The sequence below is a fragment of the Dysidea avara genome, chromosome 4 (assembly GCF_963678975.1).
Source record: "Dysidea avara chromosome 4, odDysAvar1.4, whole genome shotgun sequence".
NCBI lineage: Eukaryota > Metazoa > Porifera > Demospongiae > Dictyoceratida > Dysideidae > Dysidea > Dysidea avara.
Genome location: NC_089275.1, coordinates 31,260,922 through 31,278,022, shown reverse-complemented (window position 1 = coordinate 31,278,022; position 17,101 = coordinate 31,260,922). Strand labels below are relative to the sequence as shown.

At 35.3% G+C, this 17,101-nt stretch overlaps 1 protein-coding gene across 1 annotated transcript in view; it reads right to left on the bottom strand.

Moving 5' to 3' along the window:
* Positions 1 to 17,101, bottom strand: part of LOC136253753 (usherin-like) — an 88,294-nt gene that overhangs the window by 24,945 nt on the left and 46,248 nt on the right. Inside the window, exons 30-48 of the mRNA XM_066046412.1 lie at positions 16,555 to 16,842; positions 16,110 to 16,382; positions 15,769 to 16,041; positions 14,672 to 14,950; positions 13,947 to 14,219; positions 12,827 to 13,129; positions 12,316 to 12,648; positions 11,985 to 12,263; positions 11,546 to 11,824; positions 9,339 to 9,614; positions 8,425 to 8,712; positions 7,847 to 8,128; positions 7,495 to 7,767; positions 3,204 to 3,539; positions 2,959 to 3,150; positions 2,517 to 2,624; positions 2,319 to 2,461; positions 1,524 to 1,646; positions 1,345 to 1,411 (exon numbers count right to left, since the gene is read on the bottom strand). Coding sequence (XP_065902484.1) covers positions 1,345 to 1,411; positions 1,524 to 1,646; positions 2,319 to 2,461; positions 2,517 to 2,624; positions 2,959 to 3,150; positions 3,204 to 3,539; positions 7,495 to 7,767; positions 7,847 to 8,128; positions 8,425 to 8,712; positions 9,339 to 9,614; positions 11,546 to 11,824; positions 11,985 to 12,263; positions 12,316 to 12,648; positions 12,827 to 13,129; positions 13,947 to 14,219; positions 14,672 to 14,950; positions 15,769 to 16,041; positions 16,110 to 16,382; positions 16,555 to 16,842 — 4,668 coding nt within the window. The remainder of the gene's footprint in view (positions 1 to 1,344; positions 1,412 to 1,523; positions 1,647 to 2,318; positions 2,462 to 2,516; positions 2,625 to 2,958; positions 3,151 to 3,203; positions 3,540 to 7,494; positions 7,768 to 7,846; positions 8,129 to 8,424; positions 8,713 to 9,338; positions 9,615 to 11,545; positions 11,825 to 11,984; positions 12,264 to 12,315; positions 12,649 to 12,826; positions 13,130 to 13,946; positions 14,220 to 14,671; positions 14,951 to 15,768; positions 16,042 to 16,109; positions 16,383 to 16,554; positions 16,843 to 17,101) is intronic.

Below are 17,101 nucleotides of genomic sequence, written 5' to 3'. Positions count from 1 at the left end.
CTCTCAAATGATGTCATATATAATTAGGCAAATACTAATACTCGACAAGTACTCGGTACTCGGATAGTAAAATTGGTATTTGAGTATTCATTAAGATCACATGACCCAGCTCACAAGATGTATTTGTCATCAGGGAGTGACACAATGAAGGCTGTAGAGTTTGATTGGAATTATTTTTGTCAGGAACACTAACATCAGTACTTTAATACAGTGTGTGTATCATTGTTGTTACTTGAAAAGCTGTAAACTGTTTAAGGTTGGTACGTACGTAACATGTCAAATGGGTATGACTACATGCAACTAGTATTCATGAGTACTTGATTGTTAACTCTAGAGAGTACTCAAATACTAACAAACCATGATCATTTCAGCCCTACATACAATTCCTATCAAAGAGTATGGCAGTACTATTTAGTACGATTTCCCCATAAAATTAACAGCACCCACCAAAACGCTACATTAACACCATCATACAAATATGGAATGAGATGGAAATCACTTAATGGAATAGTCTTAGTGCATCTAACATTGAATCCACCATTACAAACATATTTACAAAAGTCTGAATGTTGAATTTTTAAAAAAGCCAAAATCCGAGTTATGGTCTGCTAGCCTGCTGCCTGCCTGACCAGAGAAGCAAGGCCACACGAAGCAGTGCACAGCCATTTTCACACCACAATAACAAACTCACATGTGGCATGTGCCTTTCTGGTTTTCTTCTTCATGCAAGGAAATCATACCGATGTGTTAATTTTTGTATCGACACCTTCCTAAGTTAGTTTAGTGTATTTAGATGCCACAAAACCATTTGAAGTACTCAATCTACTGTAAGAGGGACATAGGTATGTGTAGTTGCACTTATAAAGTGATGGCATGCCCTAGTATAAATGATCAGAATTCACTGTCATGGCCCCTTAATGACCAGAGCCACTATAACTACAGTTTTGCACCTCTTAATCTATTGCATTGCTCGCTTATCAAGAGTGGAATACTCCATAGCCACATGTGTATATCATAGCTATGTATGTTATAGCAAAAAATTATAAAATAAAGAATAATATTATTTAAAAATAAAATAGAGTTCCAGCAATAAAAGGTAGCAAAACAAGAGATATGAATGATTGTAGCTATTGTATTACAACATAGCTATGTTTGAAAATTCCTGTTTTGAAATTGAACAGATGGTGGTAACATGCCAAAGTAGGGCATATAATATAGCTATGTTGTAGTACATAGCTACAATACCATCACTCATGTATCTTGTTTCACTACATTTTTGGAACAATATAATGATTTATATGTACTGTTGTATGTTACGTATGTAAGTACACATGTATCACATACTTCCTAGTTGAATGAATAATAAATCAGTTGCAGCTGGCCCACTGCCATTGATTGTGGAAGCTCTTATCTATAAAAACAGTAGAGCATATATGTACGGTATTTACAAAAAGCTATCAGGTCAAAAATTGTTGAGTACTTGGAGTGTGTATGCATTACATGTGCAGTAAGTACTGTATTACCTGAAATGTGTAGTTACTGTTAGACAGAAACAATGTGTTCAAATCCATTATTGTAGTAGCCGTGATATTACCATCATGTGAAGGGCTGAATGGACCAAATGATTCTGTAAAACTTTCTGTGCTCTGTATGAAGAAAACGTTACTTTGTAAGTTATGATTATATAGGTATATTTTCACAAAATTGTTTATGAATGTATAGCACGTAAACTCTAAAGTCTAATTATATGTATATCAATCACAAATTTTATACAAATAATGCCTGTTGAATTCAATCCGATAGGTTCAAGTCACCATTTCTTTTCACCTAATTTAAGAAAACAATTTCCCACCAATTAATATTGATTACAAGAAACTGAAAAACATTTTCTCCCTTTAAAGAAGGTTTTCAGTAGGGTTGACATACACCCACAAGGAAAGAAAATGTTTGGTATGGTATGTGGACAATAATAATGTATAATTAATACAGTATCATATAATTATATTAAACCAAACTGATGTTGAAGAAAAGCCATGCAGAGTCATAGGGAAGTACTAAAAAAGGAGCACTGATGCATTAATAAGCATATGCTGGCATAACTGATTGATGAGGAATAATTATAGTCATCGTTCCATCAATCATTGAAAACATATGATGACCATTTGAGGTCATAGAAGGGCAGCCCTGGAAAGATGAAAATCAGACTGGTGCATAAAAGGTTTAAATATGGTGAGCTAGCTAGTTAGCTCTTGATTACTTCTTTACACTGGAGATCCAGTTGCAAACAGACTGGTATTTGAATTAAAATTTCTACTCACAGACTGAATATGTAGCCTTGTTCCATAGTAAGTGATATTATAGAATAAGATAACTCCATTAGGTGAACTGGGTGGTAACCATGTCAACCTCACAGTGGTGTAGTTAAGTACTTGTACAGTAAAGTTTTCAGGAAGTCCAGGAACTATGTGTATAAATGACATGATCAGTTAAGACATTGTCAAGAGATGGTAACTCACAGTCTTCAAATGTCCTCACTACAACTGGAGATGAAGTAGCATTATCACTAGTACCTACTGATGTGTAGGCTGATATGGTGACTGATATGTTACCATACTTCCTTAGTCCTAATAAATGCATTATACATACCACATATAGATTAGCATACTTTTTATTCATAATTTATTTACTGTTACATTGTAACTTTATGTGATGTATATACTATTGTCGAAAAGGAAAAAAATGTTCAAGTCTTATAGGTAATTACATGTATGGTCAACTTAGTATAAGATCATGATTTTAATGAATATTTGCTCTATTGAAATTATTTTTTGTATACTGTAAGTAGGAAGAATGCATGGAGTTTAAAATTATATAAAATATTCATCGTTAAGATCTACAGCAACCCTAATTTAAAAAAATTTTATTGCATTCAGAATTGTACATATTTCAAAAAATTACCATTAATAGTAATATTGGTTTCATCCATAAGCGTGACTCTAGTTATATTGTTTTTGAGAAGATCAACAACCATTACACCATAAGATATGATCATTCCATTTTGACCAGTTACAATTGGTGGTCTCCAACTAACAAACACTGCAGTAGAGTTGATCACAATAACATCAACATCTTGTGGTGGAGATGATGGAACTATAATCAATAGTTTATGGTATTAATGTAACATCACTTAATTGAGTGCTCACCATCCTCCAGTGTCATCACAGTAATGGGGTCACTAAATGGACCTATTCCTACTACAGTAGCTGCTGCTATTCTAACAGTGTAGTTGTAACTAGGATGTAACATGTCAATCAATTGTGTACGACTTTCTGAAACATTATATGTTCTGTTAAAATTGTCTCCCATTAGTGTGTCTAGTGTTCCATTGTCTAAATATAGTATCTGAGTTTCCATGACAATCACATGGTATTGGATAAGTATGCCGTTGCTCTCTTCTGGTAAAGGTGATTCCCATGACACCATAATACTATGGGATGACTGAACATCCAAACCAATCATCAGTGGTACACCAGTTGGGACTAGATCAGTAAATTACATCACAGTAAATGTGTAAGAGTGCTAAACTATTGAAATTTCATGATAACATAATTAAGAATGAAGTAGGAACAGAAAATATACCAAAAAAATAAAAACGTAAGTATTTTTTAACTTTGATAATCACTAGAGTGCAGAAGTGAACAATAAAGCTGAAATATGACTGATTAAAAGAACCTTTCCTTAAAGTAGCTTAAAGGACTTATGTATGAAGGTGAAATTCCAAGCTAATTAAGTTAAGCTTAAAATCTCACTGAAATTTTGAAGACATTTAAATCGTGTGGTGTGTCTTGATCACTAATGCCAAGAGTTCATAATAATATTATCAAGACACACGGTAGTGTGTCATGTTTATGTGGCCAAGAAAGCTGGTGTGCCACGCCATGATCAAGACACACGGTAGTGTGTCGTGCGGTCAAGAAAGTGGCTTCTTTTAGGGAGCTTGGGGGCTCACATTATATCCTTTTCACACACTTTACAGATCCATTATAAAATAATGCAAATTTATATATAGCTAAAATATCTTGAGCTTTGGTACACTTTAAGAATGTGTTGCAGCACACTCATGTACCTAGTTTGGTGCAAATCTGATTAATATTCATAGAGCTATGTATGATTAAAAAAGACCAACATGTTGTCACGCCTATAGGGTAAACCTCTTATGGGAATAACTTAAGAATTGGTATGCTTATAGGTTAATCATCATAGCTCAAACCTTTTGTAGTTCAAAAAGAATTTCATTGACAGCTATATAGTTACAAGGCAAAAACAAACAAATGCAAATTGCGGGATAGAAATACTCTAATAGAACAGTCACCATGGGGTAAAAAAGGTGCATGAAAAATGTTGAAAAACTTACCAGCATTCAAAGCAGAGACCTCCGTACTGAACACCCAAATCCTAAACCACTGAGCTGCTGCTATTAAGGCTGGTTACCTCACTTAATTTCTACTTTATAAATGAAAATTCTAGTTAAAATCTACTCAATACTGAAGTACATAATTTCATAGATCTACCAATGGAAAATCTAGATTGTTCTATAACATTCCATGTGTGTTTTATTAGAAGTCCTCAAAAATATTGTGCACTCTATTAGTGCATTACAAAAGTAACCAAATAAAATCTGTAATACAATACTTCTCTGGTATTCCATTGAATCAAAGCCAATATTATAACCATGTTGGTACAGATCAGCAGGGTAGTACACTACTATATAAGACCTACTGTACTTGCACCCATCTTCATCATCATAATCACCACAATGAGTGCTATGCTAATAAAACTTGTGATAACAGGCTGCAAATTGTATTCTAGCATAAAGATGCAAGATTTGCTTTGTAAAAATTGAGCAACTGCAACTTATCACATTTTACATGAGATACTCTAATAGAACAGTCGCAGCAAAATCTAAGACAAAATATATCTAACTTGGAAGGAATTTACAACTTCGTATAGCCATGAACAAGCAAGCACAAAATTTTATCAGTATATATTGGCTTTAGTATCGGATAGGTACTGTAGATATTTTTTAGCATTAGTAGAGCACTAGTTTATCTTATATCATCTTCATTGCATCTGTAGATAAGATGAACAATGCTCTGTGTAAAAACAAGCCTCAAAGCCGTTGCCTTTGGGGTACATATGTAAACTACAAAAGGAAAGGAAATTCACACAAAACAGCCAAGCTGTATAAAAAGGGTGTGACCTTCAAAAAGCCTGAGTGAAAAAAGTTGTGAAATTAAAGGAAATAGCTGCAATGATGTTGATCATAATAATTTTATTAATGCACAAAGCCATTACTAAAATTTATTATCATCCACATCATTGCAGCCATTTCATGGCTGTCACATTTGATTTCACAACTTTTTTCACCCAGGCTTTTAAAGGTTGCACTGTTTTTGTGTGGATATACATGAGGAGACTATCCTACTCTTACATACCCTTGTAGAAGGGTGTATTGTGAAGTTACAGTATGATGTAACAAGTCCAAGTTCATCCATTTCTCTTTGTATAATTAATGATGTCATTAACTGAAAATAATATTGATTGAATGCACGCCTAACAATTATGCTAGCAACCAAACCAACTTGAGCTTTCGATTAATACTCATGTGATTAGGATGCATGGCTTGGATTTTGCCATGAAAATCACTCATAAATAGAGCGTTTTGTTATCCTAGCCATCCTAAGAGTTGAAAAACGTTGGGCTAAGGTGAGAACGAGACAGTGCTATAGATTATTCACCAATTGTTTCTGCATGATTTCGAATATGGAATTGCCCCCATCATGAAGCTACCACACTGAATAGAGTAACCACTCTACAAGCAAGCTTACCTATCTAGGCCTTTAGTAAACTTCGTAATTTTTCCATAAACAATTCAACAACACTGATTAAAACTTTAATCTCGCGTAACTGAAATTCTCCGCGATATCCCTAGAATATGTCCATTCATTGTAACCAAACATAACTAGAACACTGTATTAGCTGCTGACCCATAATCGAAAATTTTAGGTATGCATATATAATACATCCAGTGGTTGCACTCATGTTGGCTTGGGCGATTGATCGCCCTGTACAGGTAGTTGGCCTGATAAGTGCTACATTTTAGCTGTAACATGGAACTTCGGGCTTTGCATCATATGTATGCCCTCTGCCCTTGGACCTGTGACCCTCAGGCAGTCATGCATACATATATATCAGGCAAAGCCCTCATGCCCAAGTTACAACTATTACATGTACCATGAAACCACCTAACTTCAAAGCCAAATTTCAGGGTACATATCTTATAAACCCTGGCTGGCCATGGTACATTTAAGTTAAACCATGGCTGGCTATGGTACATTTATAAATGTACCATGGCCTTGATATATCTGATGAGGTAACGTTGTTTGTTTTTATAAGAATCCTGGCAGTATTCGATTGTGGGAGTTTATTATTACTCACGTGATGAAAACCATGAACCCGATTTTGCATTCTACAGCACTCGTACGAAGGCGATTTGACACCCTTACCACCCTATGAGTTGACAAACAGAAGTTTAAGGTGAGAACTAGTGTCATGGTTAATTTACAATCGCGTGTCCGCGTGTTTGATTATGTACCACGCCAACTTTTCGTATGTCACGAGGTAACCACTCTACAGCGAAGCTTACCCCTCTGGATGTTTAGAAAACATTGTAAACAGTGGTTAAACGATGTAGCAACTTTGAAACACTTGTTAAATCACAAAATTGAGTGTTTCCGTGATATTCATAGGATTTTCCCGTTTATGTTAACAAACGTAACTGCAACGTTACTTGCTGCTGACCCATAATCGAATTTTACAAGACTCTCTATATAATAAATCCAGTGGGTTGCCTTGTATTGGCTTGGGTGATTAGTTGCCCACCACAGTAGGCTATTAGCTTACATGGTACATATCAGTTGTATCACGTGCCCTCGTGATTTGCCTGATATGTACACCTACGCTCTCGGGCCTAACGGCCCTCGAGCTTGGGTGTACATATCAGGCAAATCACTCGGGTACATGATACAACTATTACATATACCGAGGAGAGTATCGTACTCTCATATACCCCTGTAGAAGTACGAAGTTACGATGTAATAACAAGGTGTTGCGGTTTGTGATGTATAAGCAGCCATAAGAATTGTTAGTACCATGCCTCACATGTGATGCTCATGGCAGCCACATATATGAATTGCCTAGTCAGTTATGCCAACCTAATTGTCTAAACCCATGAAGGTATGCTTGTATATAATGAGAAATGCTGATCCCCACAATTGATTTCGGCCTTGACATCCGTATAATCACTGTCCAGTTGTAGTCAGGGCTACATACGAAATGTAACCCAGGTGGCTCCTTTGATCTGAGGTGTGAAAGTGTTACATAATATGATTTACACAACTAATGCTTGATATACACCATACGTATATATCATACCTTCCTCTTCTGTAGTTCCAATCACAACATTAGTTTGGTTACCACAACCATTATCAGTACATGTTGTCACACTAATAGTGTAATCAGTAAATGGATTCAATCCCATAATAGTGTACATTGTATCATTTCCATTAGTACTAATTGTGATGTCATTATAGGTCACCATGTATGTTGTTATTATACCCCCTGGATTACTGGGTGATTCCCAATCTACAACAAGTACTTGTAACATTCCACCAGTAGTAACAGTCACATTCAATGGCAGTGATGGTACTGTAAACAAGAATTAAATTGCACATAATACAGTACACACATGCTATACAAAATAATATGCATAAATATTAATACTTACAAGGTATAGTAGTAAATGACAGTGATCCTGATTCTCCTTGTCTGATGGTCCAAGCACTGATATTGACTGTGTAGCTAGTATTGTGAGTAAGTCCACCAATTGCTATAGTCAGATCAGTGATGTCCACTGGATAAGTCATGAATACAACATGGTGATCACTGGTAGAAATAGTGATCGTATAGTTTCTAATTATCCCATTGGTTATTGAAGGTTCAGTCCAGGAGAGGTTGACAGTAGTAGCATTTACTGAAGTCCAAGTGATACTACGAGGAATTCCAGGAGCTGAAATATAAAATCTCAATACAAAGAAGTCCTATAATACATGTATTTCATTCATACATACATACCTTATAGAGGAAAACTTTGGCGGGGGGAAACTTAAGTGGATTTGGCTATAAATTTTCCAAAGTTTAACCCACCAACTACTTGTAGCACCTGAGATTAGCATCGTTAGTAGGCACATTTAAATATATGGTATATAAGAAAACTAGGATTTTCAGACAAAAAGAGTTATCGTAAAATCTGTTTACAGCCCTACAGCTTCAGTACATCTTTATAACTCCATTGTACATACTAACCATCCTCCAATGTTGATCTTATGTTGTTAGAAGCTGGACCACAACCAGCAATAGTACATGGTCTAACTGAGAATGTGTAGTTGGTAAATGGTAGTAGTGATGTTAGTGTGGTATTCAAGGACATGTCAGTAGTAGTGAAGTTCATCATCATCACATTAACTGATCCAACCAGTTGATATGAGAAAAGGTAATAGATCACTATTCCATTGGTAACATCTGGAGGACTAGCCAGTAATAATGCAGACCTCTCTGTTGTCTCCACCATAAAGTCTGTAACTGCTTCTGGAACTGAAGAATGATGATTATGAAATGTACACTACAAAGTGTGTAGCTACCTCTTTGGTTCATTTTATGTAAAATACAGCATACATCATTTGTTTAGTAATGCTCAAGATTGTTATAAAGTTTGTAATTTTATTGCTTATGAGAAATACTTTGAATATGATGGGACAGTGGCACATTATGAACTTTAGATATGTAAGAAATTATTGGTTCTGTAACTCCCCAGCCAATGTACATGGTATCGATGCAAAGGTTTATTAAAGATAGAGTCATTTATGGTGGAATGGTTGATAGGCAATGCCTCTGTCATTCTACCTGTTTTTAATCATTGGGATGTTGAGATTTATGTTACTGAGATTTCAAATATACTACAGTTAACTTTCTATTCAAGGGCAATAAGAGTACCAATGAGGTTTTGGTTATTAAAACAGCGGAGTACTAATTCAATCTTAATGCTGGTCAGCTAATAGTTTAGCTATATATGTAGTGAGATACAGGCCCAATAAATCATCATCATGTTTTGCTCACTGTATAATGTGAACATTACTGTGACTTCATTACTGGTTAGCCACCGGATCACATGCACAAAAAAAAAGTAATCTCATTGCAACAATAAGACAATTTCAACTCACTTCCTGGAAAAGTCACAAAAGTGAGGCTTACTGCAGTGCTCAAGCCTCCAAGTGTTACAGCAGTCACAGTAAATGTATAGTTAGTGAAGGGATTCAAATCAGTAATAGTGACATTCAGATCTGTTGTAACTCCACTAGTTATCAAAATGCTGGTCTCTGTAACTTCAATAGTATAGGAATAGGAGACATCACCATTAGGCTGTACAGGTGGCAGCCACACTAGCACAACATCAATCACACCAGGAGTAGCTGTTAAATCTCTTACAATAGATGGAGCTGTAAGTAATCATTAGCACAATTGTAAGTTGATGCACAAACAAAACTATTTTCACATACCCTACAATACTGTGGGCTTCTACATATCAAGACACTTGGTAGTATGTTGTGCAGCCAAGAAAAGCGGCACAACACACTGTTAGCATATTGACAGGAATAAAGAAAACAGCTTTTCCATGTGTGCATACATAGCTCCATGGCCTCTTATACAAAACACACCATTTGCATTATAGCTGTTCACCTGGTAGGGTAGGCCACACAGCAAATTTTGATTAAAATTGTAACAGCTATTTGTGAGATTTGGGTGCTCAAAGTTTCATTTAATTTCTTTGTTTTTTTGTTCTTTTTATGTTGTATGGGGGCTATGGAGGCTTGGATTCAGTTTCGCATAGCTTGGAAAAATTGCTATACAATGCAAACATGTAACTCGATTGCCTCGATCTTTGGCACAAATGAAGATGATGTAACAGTGGATTCACATACCAAGTTTTACTGTGAATCTGAGGAATATCTAAAGAGTTATGAGTGTTTATTCATGTAAAAAAAATCTAATTTCTGTCATGGCTACAGGGTAAACCAAATATAGGAATAACTTGAAAACTGTGTGTGGAGATAGACTGATCATCATAGCAGTGCTTTTTGATAGTTTGAATAGCAATAGAGTTACAGTAACAAAGTTATAAAGCAAAAAACCAAACAAGTGTAAAATCACTGGATCAAGATACTCTAATAGAGCAGTCACCACAAGGTTAAAAAGTGTACAAAATTTTAAAAAAGAAAAAAAACTTACTGAAGTTCGAACCAGGGACCTCTATACCTAACAAATGCATCCTTAACCACTGAACCACTGTTATCTTGGCAGATCACCTCACTTAATTTCTGCTTCAACTATAAATGAAATTTCTAGATTAAATCTGCTTATAATTAAACATTTGTAATTTACCAATACAAGTACTAGATTGTTTTAGAACATTCTGTGTGTGTTTTGTTAAAAGTCTTCAAAAAAAACTTTGTCAAATATTGAAGTAAATCCTGCAATGCAATATATTTATTGTCTTCAATAATCATCATTGTGTCTGCATAGAAAAGAGGAAATGTGAGTAAAATAGAACCTCAAAGTCAGCCATAGACTAGTATTGGGACCTTATAAAGTACAAAGAGAAATGAAATCCACACAAAACAACCAAGCTGTAAAAAATGGTGCAGCCTTAAAAAGCCTGGGTGAAAAAAGTTGTGAAATCAAATGTGGCAGCCAAGAAATGGCTGTAATGATGTTAATGCTTAAAAATTTGAATAATGGCTGTGTGCATTGTTAAAATTTATTGTCAGTAACAATATAGCAGCCATTTCTTGGCTGCCACCTTTGATTTCACAATTTTTTTCACCCAGGCTTTTTAAGGCTGCACCATTTTTTCACAGTTTGGCTGTTTTGTGTGGATTAATTTTACAGGAACAAGTACAAATTCTCTCCTGCTACAAAGACAAGTGCAGGCAGGTAAAATGTACTTAAATGTATTAGCTATATTATTGCATAAATGTGATGTACAGTATGCATGGTTCAGCATGGCATTGTAGTTCTTTACATAGCCAACATAAAAATGGTGGTTGTTAAACTGATCTTTAACACAAAGTGTGTATGCACATGCAGTGCTTAGAAGGATTCATTGAAACTGTTAAGAGTTCAGTTTCCACATTACGCTGTGAAATTGAACTGAGACTTACTGTAGTTAATTAAAATGTCGCATACAATGGTTGTAAATAGAGTTCGATATTTTAAGGACATCAGTAGGATGGTTCAATCACGCATCACAAACAGGGTACATGCACTGTTTGTGACCTTAACGTTTTAAATTTCTGGAAAGGGTTGCAAGAAATTTGTTGTGTGCCATGCTGTAGAAATATGTATTATGTATACGTACAGTACCACTTACCTGCCTCATCAGTTAACACAGTAACATTATCACTAGGTTCACTTGGTGTTACAGTAACTGCTAACACATAAAATGTGTAATTAGTGAAGGGATCCAGTTCTGACACCAACACAGTCACATCACTAGAGTTCACTTCCATCATCTCCATGTCATCACTACTACCATACACTACAGTGTAGTAACGTAGGATCCCATTAGTGATACTGGGTGGATCCCAGGTGACCTCTACTGTAGTAGAATTAACTACTGTAGCTGAAATGTTCTGAGATGGACTGGGTGCTATAAACAATAAAATACCACTCATTTATTATCTGCATTTCTAAAACAGTAATGAAAGTACTACTCTATCCTATGATCGTTTAATGTCATGTCTACCTACAGTATTTCACACCCTGTATGCATAAGTCATAACAATTCTGGATACAGTATGTATACTTACCATCTTCTAATGTCCTTATTGTATTTGTGGCATTAAATCCTGGTCCTGCACTGGTGTTAGCATAAATAGCAAAGCTGTATATAGTGTATTTGTTAAGATAACTAATTGTATCTTCAAAAGTCTCATTATTGTACACTGCTACAAAGGTGTTAGTAGTGTTAGAGTAGATTATTGTGTACTTCAGTAAAATGCCATTAGTAACATTTGGAGCATTCCATGACATGTGAATCCTTGTTGAAGATAAAGCCACTGTTTCAAATCTTGTAGGACTCTCAGGCACTGTAGTTAAATAATGGCAATAAATTTCATATTACTGCTAGATCTATCTTACCATCTTCACTTGTTCTCCAAAGTATTTCATCAGTTGAAATCCCAACATGAATAAAATTTGGTTGTTCATTTTGGTCACCAAAGGAGAATGCTCTAACACGAAAGCCATAGTAGGTGAATGGTGTCAACCCTGATACTATAGTAGTCTGGTTACTAGTATCATCAATAGTGTCTAAGGTGATATTTATTATCATCATCTCATTATCTGGTATTGATGAATAGAGAATGGAGTAACCTCTGATCTCACCATTTGGTGACTCGGGATATTGCCATGATAACTGTACTGTAGTTGAACTGAGTACTATCACCATAAATCCTACTGGTGGGGATGATCCTGTGATATGTAATGTATTGTAAGACATAGTAGACTGCAAAATGTGTAGTGCAACTGTTTCTTTCCTACAGTGTGAAGCAGTCTTTGTTGTTACATAAAACTTTTGCCTGACTAAAATGTAATATTTGACTAGCCTGCTATTAATTTAAGAGAATGTGTAGAAGTGCTCTGAACTTACTGTATGGATCAGTTAGAATACTGAAGGTATTAGTCAATTCTCCACCTCCAATTCTAGTATATGCTCTTACAGCCACACTGTACATTGTGAAGGGATCTAGTTCACCAATAATAACTTGATAAGAAGTGTTTGTGATCACATCAACTGGTATACTAATAGCATCTGTATCAAGTATGTTACCAACAGAGTAGAGGATTTCATATGATGTGATAATTCCATTGGTTACATCTGGTTCAGACCAACTGACAATTATTGCTGTGGAGTTGATCTCATTGACAAATAGACTACCAGGAGGACCAGGTGCTATAGAATACAACATAATATTATTGTTTTAATTACATGTAAATACCACAGTGTATAATTCATGATAACAGGTAAATACTGTGCACAGAAATTGTGCAGCCAAAATTCCCACAAATAACAACATCTGTAGTATTAGCAGTATTAAGTAAATCAAGATGTGACTAAATAGAAAATAATGGCAATGGACTCCTGGAAAACAGGCTTGCTAATGAACCGACTTCTACAAGCATCCATTAAAATCAATTCTACGGCTTGTGAAATAACATCTGCCACAAGGTGGCATAACTGTGCAAGTCATCAGTGGATAATGAGAGACAAAGATTGCTGGAGCACAGAGACATAGTGTGGCAAGCCATCCATGGACTACAACAGAGTCATAGTTAATTATGCACACATTTCATTTAGTGGACAAGAAATTCTAAAAGTGAAAGTTTATAAGAGATTTGGAAGATTAAAAGCAATTTTGATTGAGACAAGAAAAGATAAGCATGATCAATTAGCCCAATGCAATGCCATCCAGATGGCTTTAGAAAGGACAAGATGATTAACATATGTAGCTACAAAGGCTTAGAACAAATTAGAACAGAGGCTATATTCAACTGAATTCACCACTAATTTTAGAGTATTACAACTGACTGCTCTATTAGAGTATCCTAGTCATTTTGCAACCTTCAAATATCTGAAAAGTAGTCCAGTGAATGTCTGACCAGCTTGACCATGGGATCTGGCCCTGGAAATAAATACTTGAGCTAGTATACAGATGAACACATTGTGCATTTGTGATCACAATCATGTATATGAAGAAATATCAACTTACTGTCCTCATCAGTTGTTACACTAACAATTACACTACCATCACCCTCAGCAACAGTAGTGGCAAATACTTGAATCTGATAAGTAGTGAATTTCTCCAACATGTTAATGATAATTGAAGTGTTGACAGTGTAGGTATTATCAGCCACACCTCCAGTAGTTAACTCAATACGATATGATCTCACAATACCATTGGGTGTTATTGGTGGTTGCCAAGTTACCATAATAGATGTGGAACTGATATTATGTGATGTGACTTGTACTGGAGCACTTGGAGCTAGAAAGAACATTGCAGCAATTCAATAACATAATTATTGTGACCAAATTAAAAGCTGATTGCATGGCAGTAAAAATGAGACATTCAGGAAAATCTGTTAACTGGTAACTACAACTAAAACAAAGGCGAATGTAACAAAGAGTGAAGAACGGACCCTATACTAATCCTTTACTTATTTTCTGCATTATTAATACTTTTGCTCCATATACAAGTATAAGGAATTATAATTTGGATTAGGGATCATAGAAAAAGTAGGGAAACAAGGGAGGTCACCTACACCTGCAGATATACTAGTGGACATTTATTCAGTCTATACCCATGACTGAATTAGATAGGGATTATTTACTATTCTCTTCCACATGAAAGTATAAACTTTTATGATCCTCACTACACAGCACTATGCCACCGTGTGATTTTTCATGTGAACAACTGCATTACTGACACTTATGTACCTGACTCAGGTGTCGTTACAGTAACCCTATCACTAGCTTCACTTGGTGCTACTGTAATTGCTAACACATAAAATGTGTAATTAGTGAAGGGATCCAGTCCTGACACCAACACAGTCACATCACTAGAGTTCACTTCCATCATCTCCATGTCATAACTGCTACCATACACTACAGTGTAATAGCGTAGGATCCCATTAGTGATATGGGGTGGATCCCAGGTGACCTCTACTGTAGTAGAATTGATGACTGAAGCTGTAATATTTTGTGGTGGGTTGGGTGCTATAAAAGTCAAGAAAACATTATGTACATGCTTGCACATCAGAGTTGAAAATACATACACCTGTGTATTAAATAAGTAGCTCATTGCATTTCTTGGCAAATAAATCAATGCAAAATTTTGTGATACTTTAATATATAAACTGCACACTTTTACTTGAAAGCCATGCTAATTAGGTAAATGCAACTTCAAAGTATAATACAGTAGTTTTAATATTAATATACAAACTACTGTAGGCAGTGTTGGGGGTAATGCGTTACATAAGTAATGCATTCATAATAATTATTAGTGTTGTGGTAACAAAGTAATATAACGAAATATGCTGTAAAAACAGGTAATACCACTCAAGTTACTTTACTTGCAAATGTAACGCGTTACCCAAGTAATGAAGTTACTGTAATGAGTCTAATATTACATAATATTATTACTACAAGTAACAAAGTTACTAATCTCCGTTAGTAATCCATTCAGTAACGCCTAGCCAATACGAAGTAACAGAGTCTACTGAATGAAGCCTATTCACCAGTTTCTTACTTATAACCAAGATTTGCACATTGTCCAACAACGCAACCATGTTATGTGATAAAGTGGTAGTTTCACACATGACAGCTATAAGACTGTGGACACAAAATCATATAATATGTAATATTATTATAGTTACTTTATTATGTAGGTGATATGTAACTGTAATTAAATAGTTCAGTTGTAAATAATATGTAATGAGTTACATTTAAAAAGTAACTGTCCCAACACCGGCTGTAGGTAGCTACTTATACAGCTGATTACATCAAATACAAATTACTTGAATTATAGACTATACCTTCCTCTGCTGTAGTTCCAATCACAACATCAGTTTGGTTACCACAACCATTATCAGTACATGCTGTCACACTAATAGTGTAATCAGTAAATGGATCCAGTCCCATAATAGTGTACATTGTATCATTTCCATTAGTACTAATTGTGATGTCATTATAGGTCACCATGTATGTTGTTATTATACCCCCTGGATTACTGGGTGATTCCCAGTCTACAACAAGTGCTCGTAACATTCCACCAGTAGTAACAGTTACATTCAATGGTAGTGATGGTACTGAAATCAGAAATTAAATTGTACATAATACAGTACACATGCTATACAAATATATGCATAATACTTACAAGATAAAGTAGTAAATGATTGTGATCCATGTTCTCCTTGTCTGACAGTCCAAGCACTGATATTTACTGTATAACTAGTGTTGTGGGTAAGTCCAACAATTGCTATAGATAGATCCACTTGATTATTCATGCGTACAACATGGTTATCAGTGGTTAAAACAGTGATCAAGTAATTTCGAATGATTCCATTCATCATTGCAGGTTCAGTCCAAGTTATGATGACAGAAGTTGCATTGAACGAAGTCACAACAATATTGCGAGGAATGCTTGGAGCTAAAAGTACAACAAATTTATACAGTACAGTATGACAGTTTTAAATGCTGTCATATGGAAAACACTTAGACAAAGAATTACTGTAAGTTCCTAACCTGCTTTTACATCATTAACAAATTAATACTATTAACATTAATGGTAACTACACAATGTACACACAAAACAGTCTAACCATCCTCTAATGTTGATGTTATGTTGTTAGAAACTGGACCACAACCAGCAATAGTACATGGTCTAACTGAGAATGTGTAGTTGGTAAATGGTAGTAGTGACATTAGTGTGGTATTCAAGGACATGTCAGTAGTAGTGAAGTTCATCATCGTCACATTAACTGATCCAACCAGTTGATATGAAATAAGATGATAGATCACTATTCCATTGGTAACATCTGGAGGACTAGCCAGTAATAATGCAGACCTCTCTGTTGTCTCCACCATAAAGTCTGTAACTGCTTCTGGAACTACATGTACAATAGATTGATTGAAGTAATGAAAGGAATGTACACTGTAAATTGATTCATAAAATGTTTGTAGCTTAATGCTGGCACTCATAAACGTCCACAAAATAATGTATTGTTCAAATATGCACGTCTTTAAACAAACTGCCATAACTCAAGTTGTGGTAATGATAAATGATCTCAATCACCACCATTCTACTCACCATTTCAAGACAAATACAGAGGTATCTACAATTATACTCTCAAACCATTGTGAAGGGAG